This window comes from Mustela erminea, chromosome 17 (genome assembly GCF_009829155.1).
Source record: "Mustela erminea isolate mMusErm1 chromosome 17, mMusErm1.Pri, whole genome shotgun sequence".
In the NCBI taxonomy this organism is placed as follows: domain Eukaryota; kingdom Metazoa; phylum Chordata; class Mammalia; order Carnivora; family Mustelidae; genus Mustela; species Mustela erminea.
Window position 1 is genome coordinate 9,683,701 of NC_045630.1, and position 17,633 is coordinate 9,701,333.

The 17,633-nt window shown below is 48.1% G+C and overlaps 1 protein-coding gene across 2 annotated transcripts in view; it reads left to right on the forward strand.

Annotated features, from left to right (window-relative positions):
• Positions 1–16,001, forward strand: part of DESI2 (desumoylating isopeptidase 2) — a 40,532-nt gene extending 24,531 nt beyond the window's left edge. For both annotated transcript variants that reach the window (XM_032317455.1, XM_032317456.1), the window contains exons 2-5: positions 4,589–4,661; positions 7,166–7,259; positions 9,275–9,416; positions 15,615–16,001. In XM_032317455.1, the coding sequence (XP_032173346.1) occupies positions 4,589–4,661; positions 7,166–7,259; positions 9,275–9,416; positions 15,615–15,848 (543 nt within the window). In that variant the 3' untranslated portion in view covers positions 15,849–16,001. The remainder of the gene's footprint in view (positions 1–4,588; positions 4,662–7,165; positions 7,260–9,274; positions 9,417–15,614) is intronic.
• The last annotated feature ends 1,632 nt before the right edge of the window (positions 16,002–17,633 follow it).

Here is a 17,633-nt window from a genome sequence, read left to right on the forward strand (position 1 = left end):
TCAGGAGGTACATAACATCAGTCAGTGATACTGTGTTTAATCATCTACATAAAGTAATAGTCACCATATTTTTTTCATATTTTCAAAGATAATCTTTTTTGGGGCACCTGGGTGGCTCAGTGGGTTAAAGCCTCTGCCTTCGTCTTGGGTCATGATCTCAGGGTCCTGGGATAGAGCCCCACATGGGGCTCTCTGCTCAGCAGGGAGCCTACTTCCCCCTCTCTCTCTGCCTGCCTCTCTGCCTACTTGTAATCTCTCTGTCTCTCTCTCTGTCAAATAAATAAATATAATTTTTTTAAAAGATACCTTTTTTTCCTTATAATACAGAGAAATGTGGGGTTCAGTACTTTGAGACCAAGTGAACATTATTCTCCTTTTTCTCCAAGATCAGGAACAAAACCAGGATGCCCCCCTTACCACTTTTACTCAACATCATATTGGGATTCCTGGCCATAGCAGTTACGCAAGAAAAAGAAATAAAAGGCATGCAAATTGGAGAGGAAGAAGCAAAACCGTCACTACCTATGGAAGACATGATACCATATATGGAAAACTCCACGTGTTTTAAAACTGTTAGAATTCAGTCCAGTTGCTGGATATAAAATTAATATATAAAAACCAGTTTCTAATACACTAATAAAGTATTAGAAAGAAAAAATCAAGAAAACATCCCATTTACAATGGCATCAAAAAGAATAAAATACCCAAGAATAAATGTAACCAAAGAGGTGAAAGACCTGTACACTCGAAACTATAATACATGTGTGAAAAAAATTGGAGAAATAGCAAGATTTTATCCTCAAAGACTGAAAGAATTAATAATGTTAAGATGTCCATACTACCCAAAGTAATCTACAGATTCAGTGCAATCCATATTAAAATTCCAGTGACATTGTCCCAGACCTAGAAATAATTATAAAATCTGTATGAAACCACAAATGACCTTGAAGAGCCAAACCAATCTTGAAAAAGAAGGAGAAAGCCAGAGATACCACTCTCTCTTATTTCAAACTATACTACAGAGCTACAGTAATCAAACAGTATGGTATTGGCATAAAAACAGACACATACATCATTAGAACTGAATAGAGCTCACAGACTTAAACCCATGTATTTTTGGTCAGTTGATTTACAACAAAGGAGGCAAGAATAGAGATAAGGAAAGGACAGTCTCCTTAACAAATGGTGTTGGGAAAACTGGACAGCTCCATGCAAACGAATGAAACTGGACCACTGTCTTATACCAGATACAAAATCAACTCAAAATGGGTTAAAGGCTTGATTGTAAAACTTCAAATTATGAAACTCCTCCAAGAAAACATAGGCAGTGATAAGCTCCTTGACACTAGTCTTAATGTTTTTTTGGATCTGACTTCCCATTTATAAAGTAAATAAGTCATTGGGATGTATTGTGCCATGCAGGAATATAGTCCATAGCATAGTATTAACATTGTAAGGTGATAGGTGCGAACTAGACTTATAATGGTGACCATTTCACAATGTATGTAGATATCAAATCTCTGTATTCTACACCTGAAACCAATATTGTATGTCAGTTATACCTCAATAAATGTAATTTTTTTTTCAAATATTTCAGATAAAAGTGAAAGTAGCCCTTTCTACTGCTCTACTCCCTCCCCTGCTATGTCTGCACCCCTTTCCCAGACTGTTAAGAGTTTGGTCTGTATCCTTCAAACTTTCTTTTGCTGTAGTCAGTGTAGTAAAATACTACAGTTTTGTAGTATGTTTCCATTTTAGCACAAAATATACACAAAGGGCATATTTATTTATCTATTTTGCAAATATGTGATCACATGACAGATAAGATATCATAATTGGTGTTTTACCTTATACGTCTTAGGGATCTTTTTATGTCATATGTATCGAGTTATACATAGCTACTCTTTTAGTAGCTGTATGATAGTTCATAATACAGATTTACCATAATTTATTTAACCATTCCATTACCGATATCAGTGTTATTTATCGGTTTTCAGTATTATAGACAACAGTTAATATCCCAGAAAATGTCTTTGCATATGTTCAAGTATTTCTGTAGAATAGATGCCCAAGAAGTATAATGGTTGATTAACTGTTACTGATTCACACTTCAGTGGGAGCTTCCTCACACCCTTACCAACACCAGCAATATTTAGCAATATTTTTTATATTTGCCAGTCTGATGGATTAAAAAAAAAGAATGGTAGCTTATTGTTTTCATTAGTATTTTTCTGTTTACTAGTGAGAATGTTAGTTCATGTTTGTTAGCCACTAATTTCTTCCATGATTGCTCACTTATCAATAGGTTTGTTCATTTTAAGATTTTTATTTATTTGAGAGAGAGACAGAGATAGAGCACAGGAGTGGGGAGGGAAGAGAAAAGCAGGCTCCCCAGAGATCAAGGAGCCTGATGTGGGGCTCGATCCCAGGACCCCAGGATCATGACTTGAGCCAAAGGCAGATGCTTAAGTGACTGAGCCACCCAGGCACCCCAAAGGAGTTATTTTAATGGAGCTTTTGTGTATGGTATCCCTTGCTGTCTGAATTTTTGCTGCCTAAACTGTAGAATTAAGTAGATTTGATGAAGTCTTGAGAAATCCCTTTCTGTATGTACCCTCACTACAATACCCAAAATCAATTCAATTCAGATAATATCCCTAACTGGCCATCCAAATTCAGGCTGTCCTAAATCAGGAACCAAATAGAATCTGATAGAGAGCGAGACATATTATCATTCTCCTCTTTTCTCCTTGTGTCTTGTTCATCCTTTGATGTTGTGCATGTGGTTTTACACAATAAGAAATTTGAAGTTTTTGTTGAATATCTTTGGTTTTCCTATAAAAATTCTAGGTTTTGCTTTACTTAGGTCATCTTTTCCCATCTAAGAATTTTTTTTATCAATTTTCTTCTCTATGATTATTTTTAGACACACCAGAATTTTTAGATACATGAAACATATTTTTTTTTAATATTTTATTTATTTATTTGAGAGAGAAACAGTGAGAGAGAGCATGAGCGAGGAGAAGGTCAGAGAGCGAAGCAGACTCCCCATGGAGCTGGGAGCCTGATGCGGGACTCGATCTCGGGACTCCGGGATCATGACCTGAGCTGAAGGCAGTCGTCCAACCAACTGAGCCACCCAGGCGTCCCCATGAAACATATTTTTATGCATGAGTTTTGTCAACACCTTTTTAATAGTTTAAACTTTAACATTGTTCCTAAACACCATCTTGATCATATACCAGATTCTTACACATGCAAGGATCTGTTCTAAAGCAGTACTGTCCTGTGAATGAGTGTATTGATATATATTTTTTTAAGATTTTATTTATTTATTTGAGAGAGAGAGTATGAGAAGGGGGTTGGTCAGACGGAGAAGCAGACTCCCTGTCAAGCAGGGAGCCCGATGTGGGACTCGATCCCAGGACTCCAGGATCATGACCTGAGCCGGAGGCAGTCGCTTAACCAACTAACTGAGCCACCCAGGCGCCCAAGTGTATTGATATTTAGATGAGAAAGTTCCTTGCTCTCTTTCAAATATTTCGTCTTTATTATTGCTTAATTTTTCTTCCAGGTACCTTTAGGACAGAATAAATTGACATTATCCATTTATACTTCCTCCAGTGAAGTATATATATGTATGCGAACATGCACTTCCCAAAGTCTGGAAAACTGGCTAGGGATCTGGAACCAGGTTAAGACTTGAATAAACCCAGAAACATTAAGGCCAAATTACCTATCCTCTAATCTAGAAGAAACTTAATGGGTTTGTAACACTGTTAAGTGTTGCCTAAGTATTGTTTAATGAGCTGTCGACTCCTTTACTGCCGCCTTCTAGGTAAACCCTCTCCAGTCCTCCTGGCACCCCTCCGCGTTCACCCCCAGATATCCACATCGTGATGCTTGGTGCACCCTCTTTGCCCTTCCACTCTGCCACACCCCCTGCATTTTCTACCTGGGGAAACCTCATTTGTTCCTAAAAACCCAATTCAGATACTGCCTTTTCTGGGAGTGTTTACTGCATGTCACTGGTAAGATTGTGGTAGCCTTTGTGCCTCATATTATTTGTTCCTTTATTACTGTGATCAAACTCTGAGCTGAATCAGGACATACATGCCATTTATATGTCTTTTTCAAACGTTTTTGAAAAAATACAATAGCCCAGTCCTCAGGGAGCTCACCAGAGAATGAAAGGGAAGGCTTAAGATAGAAAAAAAATAGATATGAAAGCATATGCTATGTGTGATTTCTTTTTTTTTTTTAAATCGCAGGAGAGCTTTTATATCCATTTCTTCCCCCAACCTGACCAGGTGTAGACTGTATGGCTTATGCTCTAAGCCTTTACAACTTTGAGGCAGTCATTTTGACCCAGGAAGGCATTCCACGTGGGATGTCTTACAAGCAGAAGCGCAGAGATAGGACCAGATGAGCCATTATTGTTGAGTTCGGGGGCCAGAAGGAAAAAATACTAAGAAACGAAGCTAGAAGTGCCTGACTGTTCCGTGAAGGACATGGGGTAGTAGTTTCCTATCATGCGGAGTTAAGTGGTAAGTGGACAGATACTCTGAATCTCTTCTTTTTTTCCTAGTACTGGATGAACGAATACACCTCGTCCATCGGAATTGGCGTTTTTCATTCGGGCATTGAAGTATACGGCAGAGGTATGTGACACACGGTCTGAGTAGCCTTCCGGAAGATGGTTTTCTTTTAGAGGACTTGCAGTTCTGTCTGTAGCGCTTCCTGTTTTTTTCGGCTGCTTCCACACATTACTGCGGTAAGGAGAAGACAAGCCCCCCACATTCGTTTACACTGTATTTTGAGAAAATGCCCAAAGTTGAGTGTATTTGGGGAGAAAGTACGTGACACCATACATTCATGAAGTTATCTTTTATTTCACATACAGGGTCTTAAAAGATATTTGCCTTTTGGGATTGTCTTACCATTGACAGTCTTGTGCCAGTGATACTGGAGTTCCTAAGAAAACCTGCGCGTTGAAAACCAGTCATTGCGGTTGGAGAGGAGTTGGTGCTAGAGTGTCAGACTTGAAATAACCAATTTCCTGAGGGAATTTCAGTATTAAATTTGTTTTTATAGACTTGCAAGTGTGTCATTACAAAGTTTAAAAATGTCACAGAGCAAATCCCACCCTTGATTACATCTAGCTTTTTGCTCAGGAATGATGGCCTTTGTCATTAACTCAGCCCTTTTAGTCCTCTTGGTCCTTTATTACGATAAATACGACAGGAGCCACTCAGGCCAAGCAGCTCGTTATCAACAGCTTTTTCCTTGGTTCTGATTCGCACTGTTAGTGCGGGGTAATTTCCTCCAGACCGAGCCATAAGTGGTAACGGTCTGCGTAACGCAGAGCACATTGCCAGTTCCAGCAGGGCTGTAAGACCGTATTATTTGCATCATAAACTCCCCCTGTAGCAGAAATGTCTTTTATTTGCCTCAGCCAGGCGGTCTCTGTACCAGACTTGCAAGAACACGTGATGGCAACCTGCCCGGAGCCACCCATGGAGGTTGCAGACCAACTTGTGCCAACACGAGAAAAAGGCTCATGTACCCCAGTGTTTCGGGGGCACTGATACTGTCCCCTCCTCACGCTCCACATTAGCTGCCCCTGGCTACGGCGTAGCATAGGAAATGTTTGCTGTGGGGATCCACCCCGTGAGCTCCATCTTACTGGAAAGGCTGCATCTACCAAGTAATCCCCCAGAGCACGGAGGCTTCTGCCCGAAGGCTTAGCAGTCAGATTGTCGCTGCGGGCCGCATCGTCGTCCGTGGGTTTACTTCCCCTGTTTGATTTGGCTTCCACCAAAGTTGTGTGTGTTGCTTTTTAACTGAATTTCTGTGGTGTGTTCCAGTCTTTTAAGTGCCATCCAGTTCTGAGCCGCATGACCATGCCGCTGTGACATAGAGCAGGACATGGGGACAAGTGGCACTTGCTCCATTTTGCAAACAAAGAAGCCCAAGCTCAGCTCTACTGAAAGTCCTGCTGCCGATCAGTAGAACGGGGACTTGAACCCGAGTGTTCTTGCCTACTAGTCAGTACCCTCACACCAGTCTAGTCAGTGCTCCCCTCCGTAAAGTGATTTAGGAAGAATTAAAAACACGGTCCAAGCAGGTTCAGGGAGGCTTATCCAAGCTAAGGTCAATATCCTCCTGAAAGTGGAATGATACTTCTGGAATAAATGGCTGACGACTTTTCTTACTGGAATTGAAGTAAAAAAAAAAAAAAAAAAAAAAAAAACAACTAAACATTACCTTTCCACATCTGACGTGATTATCTACAGTGTTTTATAAAATCCTGTCGTTAAGATCAGGCACTTTATTCCTTATCCAGGTCCTTGCTTTTTCTCTGGAAGGTCTGGATCAAAAGGAAACTTGGTGTGTGCCTTGTTCGTTGACCTTTCACGATTATATTTAGTGAATGGTCAGCGAGGAGATTCATTTAAACATTTGTGATTTTGAAAATAAGTCCACCACGATCTAAGTATCTCCTCCCAGGAATTTTAGTTCCTTCCTTATCTGAAAGCACTGTCTGCTTCTGTTCTGGATCAGAGCTGATTTCTCGTGAGCCTATAGCACGCACCGACCCCTCCTGGCTCAGAGACGTGCTGTGGAGAGTGTGTGTGTAGGTGTATATGTCAATGTGGCAGCTTCTTTTTTTCTTGAATGAGGGGCTTGCTAATGTTTCACTCTTACTCAAAGATAAACCAACAGTCTTCAACCCAGGAGCTGTGCAAAATCATTGTTATTAGACAGCTTTTCCGGTAAAGTGCGAGTTTAACATTTGACCGCTTTAATTTAGAAAAAGACAACACACAGAATGGACCACCCACTTGGTTTGGCACAGTAACTAGGCAGAGAGACCACATTCCCCCGTGGTAATCACTCTGCTCTCACCAGCCTACATGAGATATGGATCACCTCGGAGTATCTTTCGATCACCTCTGAGTATCTTTCTTTAGTAGTTTCAGGTTTTTTGAATCAACTGGTGTGTACGAGTAACAGCCGAATGAGATGTTTGTGAAAGTATTGATAACCTGCAAAATGTTCAGATGGTATCATTATTATCCTCATGGTTTATTAAAGCTAATACAGCATTTCTGATTAAGTTTTGTGTGATAAATACTAAAAATCATGAGTTTTCTCTTTTCAGAATTTGCTTATGGTGGCCATCCTTACCCCTTTTCTGGAATATTTGAAATTTCCCCAGGAAATGCTTCTGAACTAGGAGAAACATTTAAATTTAAGTAAGTAGGGAGGATAATTTTTATTATGCTATCTTAGGTGCCAAAGTGTGTTTACAAGCATACAGAATTCCTTCTGGAGACGAAAATCTAGGAAGTTAAAAATGTTTCTTTGACGGTGTTGTAGTTGCTGACTATTTAAAACTGAATCTGTCTGAAGTTGTATAAAGATGGGAATCGGCCCTCTGAAATGCCTGACGTAACCTAGTCTGTTGCTTGTATTCAGGACCCACGTAAGTTCCCTTGTGTACTTGGAAAACGTTCTTACCTAGGTAGGACTTGGGTTCTGCTTTAGAAGACGTTTGTATGTAGCAGTGGTTTCCCCTCAACCTCCCATGCAGGGGGAGAGGGCAGGCAGTGACAGGTGTCTGTGTGGTTCAGGTGGGAGCTACCCTCGGGGTGAGCAGAGCATATGGGGCTGTTGACTCTGCATACACCTGAAACTAATGTGACATTGGGTGTCAAATACAGTTTATTTTAAACTCAAATAAAGTTTAAAATTTAAAAAAAAAATACATGAAGAGAAAAGAAATGGTGGGTAGGATTTTTTTTTTTTTTTCCTGTTTAAGAGAGAGCAAGAGAGCGCAAGCAGGCACAGAGACGGGCAGAGGGACAGAGAATCCCAAGCAGGCTCCTCACTCACTGTGGAGCCTGACCCAGCACTCGATCTCACAACCTGAGCTGAAATCAAGAGTCGGGACCCTTACCTGACTGGGCTACCCAGGTGCCCCATTCAGTAGGATTTTTTTTTAATCTTTTCATTTTTCCCAATGAAAGGGATACTGTTTATACATTTGAAATAATGGAGCAGTTGGTTAGCTGAGAAACTATTAGTAAGGTGTGTGTATATCACATGTTTGGATACCCAAAATACTCTGGAGCCTTATGAGTAGTCAGCAGCACTGAGAATTTGAATGCTTGATAATCCAATTTCCATTTTTTAATGAAGGTTTGTATTTGAAGAGCTATTTAGAACCTTAGGTTCAAGGAGCTTTAAGGAAACTTCTGAGCCTGTGATCGTTAATTTGCCAAGTAAAAAGTGGTGAAATGAGGTTATAACCTTGAAATTCAGGATAGGACGCAACTTTTTTTTTTTTTTTAAGATTTTTATTTATTCATTTGACAGAGAGAGCACAAGCAAGGGGAGGGGCAGTGGGAGAGGGAGAAGCAGGCTCCCTGCTGAGCAGAGAGCCCGATGCAGGACTCAGTCCCAGAACCCTGGGATCATAACCTGAGCCAAAAGCAGACGCTTAACAACTGAGCCCCCCCAGGCGCCTCAAGGGCTACACATTTTTATCACTATGAAGTTCATCGGTTTTCTTGGCCGGTCACAGATTGGCTATAATGCCATCCTTAGGTTTCCCTTTTAACAGGACTACTGGTAAAGGGGTTTTCTAAGTATTTTCAGTTTTCTTGGATTCCTAAGTTGTATGTGACTAAAATTCTGCTTTCTATTGCATAATGTCTGTTCCAAGTCCAGGGTAGCTGGGAGTCAGGTGCAGGGCGGTTATTTTTTAATTGGTGGGCTTGGTTGATCGGTTGGTTTTAATTCCGCTCACGGTGGCACAAAAGCAGATGACATAAAAGACGATTTCTGAAAGTGACTGTGGCCAGCTCTTTAGGGGCTGGCGTAATTGAGCGGGAAAATTTGCAGCATGGATCTGGTTCTCTGATAACCTGACGGCATACACAGGCCTTGGAAAATAACGTGTTCCCACATTTTTAATACACGACACACTGCTCCATCAAGAAAATGACTAGGTTTGCGTCTGTATGATGCAGAAGTAGCGCACCTCGGAGTTTATTGTAGGAGAGTTGAGCCTCCACAGAACTTTTGAAAAGTATCTCATTGACCTTGTAGTCGTGTTTGTTGTGGCTTTGTTAGGCCAGTCACAGTAGTCCCGGGAATAAGCCAGTCCTTAAACGTGCCCTTTAGAAATACTTAAGAAATACTTAATACTTTAGAAATACTTCAGACTCACACTATCGTGTTTCTTTCCTCCTCCTTTTTCTTCAAGAGAAGCTGTGGTGTTAGGGAGCACGGACTTCCTGGAGGACGACATCGAGAAGATCGTGGAGGAGCTGGGCAAGGAGTACAAGGGCAACGCCTACCACCTCATGCACAAGAACTGCAATCACTTCTCCTCGGCGCTGTCGGAGGTGAGTGCCGCTTTCTCCGCAGATCCTTCGAGCAAAAGATGGGCCCGGCGTCCTCGCTGTCTGCTTTCGCCGCCGCCTGCGTGTCTCCTGTAAGCACAGGCCTTCGTGTCGGGGGAGCGTGGCGCCCCTTGTCCTGTAGGAATGAATGAGCTCCCTGAGGTCCGCAGCTTCCGAGTGGGCGCAGTTTCCGACCGTGCCCCCGACCACGCCGCGGCCGCGGGGAGAGGGCGCACCGATGACCCACGATCGTCTCCTCGGCTCCCGATTCATTTTCTCACAGCCTGGAACTTGCTCTTGAAAGAAAGCAATGCCTGAGCGACGGCTGCCTCTCAGCCACGAGATTCTTCTTTTTCTGTTTCAGTTCCAGTGTGAGGTTTTTTCCCCCCAGCTCTGAAAATTGTTCCTAAGTCGTTTGTGTTGCCACTCTGGGAATTTCGTTCCGCCGGCTTACACACGGGCACGCGCTTGCCTTGGGAGTTTTTGAGTCCCAAGTGGGAGATCGGAGCTAGATCAGAATCGTAGGACCTGGACACAGGAGACGGAGGGAAGAAATCACAAGATTAGGAAACAAGGTCGAGCAGATTAACGGGCACTCGAAGAGCTTCCCAGTTCGCCGACTCTTGGCGGCCAGAGGCAGGGGCAGCGCCAGGCCCCACAGGACCCGGACGGCGGGCAGGACAGGTGGAGCCGCTGCCTCGGTGGCCTGAGCGTGCGTGCCCGGCTCCCCGGCTCCCCGGCCTTCTCCCCTGCCCTTGCAGCTGCCACAGCTCGGCTCTCGGACAGACCCATGGTGGGGACGCTGTGCTGCTTGGAGGATGCGTCCTGCGCCCGCTGCACAGAGGGTCCCGCCACGGTGCACGGAGTCGGCGTCTTCACATTCTCACGATCCCTGACGGTTCACCCAGGTGTGGAAGCCGGAGAGGCAGCACCAGTCTTGTCGACACGCTGACACTATTGAGGTGACCCGGTTGCCTTTTGGGAACGAGAGAAGGTGGTTCAGATCCTTCTTAACCCTGCTTGTCCCCTCATCCGGGGATCCATAGGGATCCGTAAATGTTAAAATTGGCAGAGACAGTAGCAAGCACCCAATCCAGTCACCTCATGTGACAGGGCCGCTGTGCCCTCATCTGGGGTCTGGAGGAGCCGCTGGGCTGTCATCCGTTGTTACAGGGGAGGCAGCCTACACAATCAGGAACGGTCGATCCGGCCCCAGGAGACCCGGCGTCTGGATCCCCCCGCTGTTTCCGCCAGGCTGCGGACGTCAGGGGGACCAAGTGTGGCCCAGGTGATACCCGGATCTGTCCTCTCCTCCCGGCAGGAAGAGAAAAGCCCCCCAGATCCCCAAAAGTTGAGTTTGGAGGCGGCCCAAAGTGCTAAAACTTTTGTGTTGCTCTCTCCTCCTCATGAGAGGGCATGTGGTTAAAAGGTGTCCAGGCCTGAGCCAAGGAGGCAGGGGAGCAGGGCGGGCACCACGCTGACTCTCTCCCTGCTGCTCGCATCTCTGCTCCCCTGCCCCGCCGGGATCTCCCCGGACGGCCGTCACCTCTAAGGTTGCTGCTGGGAGACTGTGAGGGAGAGGACGTGAAAGAGACCATGTCCGGGGGGACTTCAAAGTATTAAAAAGCAGTTTTTAGATACTGATGAGCTCTTGTAAGATCAGATGTCTGACCCATCGAGGTTGCTGATTATCCGGCCTGATGCGCACATTTTGTAGCAGGTTTTAAGAAAAGGGCTTTAGGGAATACTTGCATGTTGCTTCCTGGCCTCAAGGCATCTCAACCTCACTCCTGCCAGAAGAAATGCCGCGGCCTTTTTTAATTTTTTTTTTTTTTAATTCTGAATTCACAATCCTAATTGGCTGGGCTTGACTCGTAGACTGAAACCCGGTGCCGTCTGCCACCCTCCCTGCTATACTGAGAGCTAGAGGCTCAGGGAACGGGACTTGTCCCTGGGGACCATTGCAGGTCAGGACACTGTCCTCGGACCCCTACACCATGAAAGTTAGGGACGCTGACCGGCCGGCCTGGCTTCCTTGCAGATGCCCCTGGGAAGGGCTTTTTCCTGCTGGGACTGGCTGCATTGAGTTGCTCATTAGCTTCGAGTTTCCAATACGGGGAATGATTGAATCCGTAACCAGTGATTCTTGCCAAAACTGCAAGTGGGGGGAAAGCCCGTCGCCAGGACTGTGAGCCCCTGCTGCTCCTCCCGACGCCCCCTCCCCGGGTGCTTCAGGGCGGCTCCGGCCACGACTGGTGCGGTTGGGGGCTGGCAGCCGGACCGCCCTCCTCCCGCAGACACCGGCCCATCTTCTCTAGGCTGTTTCCTAGGTAAGTGGTCAGGGTAGAGGGAGTGCCTGTATGAACCCATTTTGAAATTTTCTGAAAACTCAGGATTTTACCCTGACAAATCCCTAAACATGATATGGCTGTCTGGTTCAGGTACATAAAAATATTTCCAGTAAGAACTCTTTGTCCCTCCTGTGCGCATCCTTCTCAGATCAGAGAGAGGGCTGGATGAGAGCAGGGACAATTGTAAAAAGTAAAGTTAGGATTGCTAAACGGCACACGCCGATCTCATAACAAGAACAAACAAGCCCCAAACCGCAGCCCCTCAGGAGGAGAGAAGTGGAGCGGCCGTCATAACCTTTCTTGTCCAACACTGCGCCTTCCCTTGTCCTAAAGAAAAACACTGCGCTCGGCCTCTCTGGGCCGCTGCGGGGACATGGAGTCCCACCGGGCTGCCGCCCTGTTCCTACACCTGCCGCACGCGGCTTCCACACCTGCGAGGCCCACGACCTCGCGTCGCGGACAAACAGCTGTTTGGATCCGACCGTCTCTAGGCAGACCCTCCGGAACCAAGATTCAGCCGGTTTTCCAGGCTCGATTGGAAACCCTTGGGCAGAAGCCCCGTCATCTCGTGCGTTTGGTGGCTGGAGCCCGAGAGCGCAGACCGGGCGGCTTCTCCACAGCAGAGCTTTGTTTCTCACCTTTCTGGAGGCCAGGGGTCTGAGGTCGAGGCTCTGGCAGATTCGGTGACTGGTGAGGTCTGTGTCGTGGGTCACAGGCGGGAGAGGTGGGGGGCACTCAGATCCCTGGTTGGCCCACTAATCTGTGCCCCAGGGCCGAGCCCCCCAGAGGCCCCTCTTCCATGCATGATAGTGGATGGTGGCAGCACGCCAGCTTAGAGGGGACAGAAGGCTTCGGTCTAGAGCAAGGCCCTTGGTGCTCACTCCCAGAGACAGAGTGCAGTGGCTGGAGACCTTTTAACCCGGACTGCCTGACCCGTGTGCCCTGCTTGGGGTGCCCTGACATCATAAACTGACTGTTCTAGGGGTAACCGCGTGCCCTCTGGGGTTTTACTTTCTGGGTGTGTTCCCCGTCATGACATTGCCTCGGGCCCGAAAACCTCTCGGGCCGACTTCGGGTTCCTGGCCAGATCGCGCAGGTTCTGAACGATGCGTCCGACCCGGTAAAGATGGTTTGTACCGACACTGAAGGTGGGCGCCACCTGGCTTTCTAAAATGAACCTCGATGCTTAGTGGGATTTGTTTTAACTGGCTTAAGGCCAGGAACCCTAAAGGGTATAACCGAAATCAATGCTTCAGGTTCAACAAAAGAGAGAAGTTTTCCGTCTCATAAGAGAAACGCTGTGAACAGACTGGATGACCCAAGAAAAGACAGACAAATTCCTAGAAACGCTGTCTTCTGAAGCGGAATTATAAGGAATAGAAAATCTGGCTAGACCTGTTACTACTGAGGAGATTGCATCAAAAACCTCCCAGCAGACAAAAGTCTAAGACCAGACAGCTTGACTGGTGAATTCTACCGAACTTCATTCAAGGATTTAATACCTAATTTCCAACCTTTCCCCAAAAAAGAAAGAGGAGGGAACACTTCCACACTCCTTCTGTGAGGCCAGCAACACCCCAATACCAAAACCGGACAAGGACACCACAAAAAAAGGAAAATCACAGGCCCACATCCCGGATGAACAGAGATGCAGAAACCCTCAGTAGAATATAGCAAGCCAGAGCCAACACTGCGTTAAGAGGATTCTACACCAGGATCAGGTGGGACTTTTCCCAGGGACGCAAGGGTAGTTCCACATTTGCAGATCAATCAGTGTGATACGCCACCTTAAAGTGAAAAATCAGAATCATATGATCATCTCAGTAGGTCCAGAAAAGCATTCGACAAAATTCAACATCCGCTTACGATAATTTTCTCTTGATGAAGTGGGTAGAGCGGGAACTATCTCACCACAATAAAGGCCGAAGGCGACAGGCCCACAGTGCCCGTCGTACATGGTGGGGAAAGATCCAGAACAAGACGGGGGCGGCCCCCTGCCCTTCCACACAGTGCTGGACCAGCTCTCCCTGGTGTGTGTCAGGGGGAGGCTTTCTACAAGGGGAGTTACTGGTTGAAGTAATTTTGCTCCGTAAACCACCACCCACCGTAAGAAGTGTGTTTTACATCTGGATGCAGCAGGTACACGGGCGTACATAATGCATTTAGTGTCACAGCTGGCCCTCCTCTCTTCAAACTTCAAGTCACGATGCTGAATGACTCATGGATGGACTCGAAGTTTCGAGACATTGGCTTGGCAGAGGACCAGCACGCTTCTGAGAGGGTCAGGGGGGAGAGGGGACTGGTCCCAGACTGGACTCCGCCACGAAGAACTCAGCCCATGGGTGTGGCCTGTCGCAGCACGATCCACCTACCAGAAGAGGAGACTGTTCTTCCTACCACGTTTTCGGCTGATCAGGCCACACCACCGGGCGTTGGGAGGAAGGTAGCTCATTGGGTAGAACCAGGACTTGGGAAGTAGTTCGGAGGAAGGGAATAGTCCGCGGTGGCTGTCGCTGACCCGCACGGTGCTCGCCACGCCTTCGCGCTTCCCCTGCAGCTGTGCGGGTGTCCTTCCCCGGTGCATCTCGGCTCTGAAATACAACATAAAACTTGTTTGCCTGGGTTTCTGACAGTAGAGAGACGGGAGTGGTATCGTGTAAGGTGACCCCTCGGCTTCCCCCCAGATCAAGTTCACGGACACATTTCTCATGTATTTGTTTTTTAAAGATTCTATTTGAAAGAGCACGAGCGGAGGGGGAGAGGGAGAGGGAGAAGCAGACTCAGTCCCCACTGAGCTGGGAGCCTGACGTGGGGCTCAATCCCAGGACCCCCGAGATCATGACCCATGCTGAAGGCAGCCGCTTCACTAACCGAGCCACCCAGGCGCCTCTCCCAGACAACTTTGAGTACCGTCTCTCTGTGCTGCCTGGCGGGTGACCGAATTTGGTCAGAACAATGCCACCACTTCCCTAAGTGAGACTTGCCCTGTGGTTAAGTCAGAGACGTTGTATGTAAGGGAAAGTGACGTTTGTCAGGTAAGGCTACCCCTTCAGAGAGAGGAGATACCTTGCTTAATTACAGGTCCTGGTTTGTTTATATTTTAGTGATTTTTGGACTATGATACTTTGACTTCTTTTCCAGAGTCACCAGCTAAGATAAGATGTCCGGATCCTAGCCTGTGACTTTGACGTGACTGGAGGCGAAACTGCCAGGAGGACAGGGCAGGGCAAGGGGTGGGGGTGGGGGTGGGGGGCTCAGGAAGCCCAGCATTGCCTGCGGACAGGCAGGAGCGTTAAGAAAGAGTGAAGTTTGCTGTGGAAGACCCAATTCTCGCTCTCTGAGATAGGTGGCCCGTGGCTTGTGGCTCCAGAGTCATAAGGACAGGGTCAGGGCAGGAAGTGGGCAGAGAGCCACACACCATCAGCCAGAGGGACCCTCCTGGCCCCACGTCTGCCCCCGCCACCCCCAGCGGAGTCTGCGGACAAAAGGCAGCCGGGCATTCTGGCCTCGTCCTGGGCACGGCCCCGCTCCTGCCCCGGACTCCCGAAGCCAGGGCTGCGTCTGGGGAGATGGGCTTTCTCAGCTGATGCGAGTGCTTTGGGAGAAGTGGGTCAGGGACAGAAGTCCACGGGGTAGAGAGAGATGCAGACAGCGAGCTCCTCGGACAAGGCTCCGCAGAAAGGGGGGATGGGGCTGCCGGGAGGGCCCAGGCTCCCAAGGCAGGTGCCGCGTGTCCCCGGAGGCCCGGGAGCAAGGTTTCCGGGGCACCCCCTGCCTCCCCCACTCCCTGGCACCGGGCCAGGCCCACGTCATCCTTCTCACCTAACCCGACACCCTTTGTCGTCCGCAGATCCTCTGCGGGAAAGAGATCCCTCGCTGGATCAACCGGCTGGCCTACTTCAGCTCCTGCATTCCCTTCCTACAGAGCTGCCTCCCCAAGGAGTGGCTCACGCCCGCGGCCCTGCAGTCCAGCGTCAGCCAGGAGCTGCAGGACGAACTGGAGGAGGCCGAGGACGCCGCCGCGTCCGCCTCTGTGGCCAGCGCCGCGGCCGGCCCCAGGCCCGGGCGCCACACCAAACTCTAAGCGTCTCCAAAGCCCCCCCCCCCCCAGAGCTGTCTCGGACAGGGGACGGTCAGCTAGAGAAAAGTACAAGAGCACGCGTCCTCTGGACATTCTGTATGCAAAGATGGCTCTCCCCCCCATCCCAGATTTTCAGCTCAGGATTATATTTGTAATCAAAAGAATCACTCGGCGCAGGAGGGAGAACTTTGTACGAAGCCGCCCTCTGGTTTTTTTTACCCACTTGTAAATTTGGATTTCCTTCTGTTTTATACGAGCTCTGTTCAGTTATGTTTACAGTATTTTGTATCGCTGTTTACGAATCGTGCATGGACTCCTGCCACCGTGGAATACGGAAGCACTCGCGGCCCCAGCGGGCGAGGCGGGCCGGCTCTGTAGCCTCCCGCCGGCGGAGCTGCGGTGGGGCCCCCAGGCACGCGACAGGTCCCAGAGCAGCCAGTCACCGTCCCCTGCTTACGAGTGGTCTTTTAGGTTCGTGTTTGGTTTGTCCGTGTTCGGGACGCAGGGGGGAAGGAGCACCCGGGCTGAGGGGCTGAGGGCGGTGGCTCGCGGCCCCGCAAGGGAGCGCGGTCCCCAGGCAGATCCAGGCCAGGGAGGTGGGGGGAGGGGGGACGGTTGCGTCCCAAATACTGGTCCAGCTCAGCAGGCGGGCCCCTTCCTGTGTCCGTCCGGCTCAGACACCTCGGATTCTGTCCGTTAAGTTCGTTTTCATTGAAGATTCCCTTGCTGGTCGCTGAGGAGTATTTTTGCACGCGCGCTGGGGGCCTCACCTTCATTTCTGTGCGTCCACTACCCTCCCCGCCCCGGGCCGCCACAACGGGGGATGGGGCGGGGGGGGAGGTCCAGGCGACAACCTTCTGAGTAGCCGTGTGAGGTGACGTGCAGCTGCTTTCTTACTGGTCGGGCCGCCTGTTACACGAGACCTTGAGAACCGGGGGCTGAAGTAACACCGTCCAGCGAGCGACTCCGCCGTCCCGCGGTCTTACCTACCAGTCGTGTCCCCTCATCATAGGAAACCGAGTCTCGTTGACTTTTTGTTGGAAGATATTCGTGTGTCTTAAAAGTCATCTTTTTCTGTTCTCTCAGATGTGTCTCTTACAGAACCTGCTCTGAGGGAGAACTTGGCTGCCGCCGTCGAGTCCTCATTAGCAAGGACTCGGTGTGCGCAGGCTGCTTCCCGTTTGACCCCTGGACGTAAGAGCCAAGTCATTACGTGTCAGATTCAATTTTTCTGCCTTAAGAATGAATGTCCTACATAGAATATTGGATGCGGCGTAGAAGTTAATCCGAGGCAGTGACTTCAGCTCTGTTGAGACGGTTAGTTTCAAAGGCACCTGCTCTCATGCAGACTTCTCGATTGCGTTGTTTGCTAGAGCGCTTTGTGAAGATCCATACCTTTCAGTAAAGGACATTTTTAACTTTTCCATTCAGCTGATTTTGATTCATTTTTACCAACTGAAGCACACGCTGTTCCTAGGGAAACCAAACCTTGGGTTAGAAGCTTTGACCTGAGGAAAATGAAGCCACTTAACCTAATTTACGCTTCTGACTGTTCCGTTTCTGGAGAGGAAAGCCTCGGCCATTCTGCCCTTGGTTCTTCAGAGGGTGCAGAGGGCTGGTTTCAGAGACACGGCCGAAGGAAGGAAGGAGTATATGGTCTTTGTGAGAAGTGGACTCGGTTCAGGCCTCAAAAGGAGATTTAGAATCAAACACTAAGACTCTGGCCAGGTATGTGTTCCCTCAGAGGAGAGCCCTAGCGCCAGAAGCCAAGGAGTGGAAAGTGTCAGA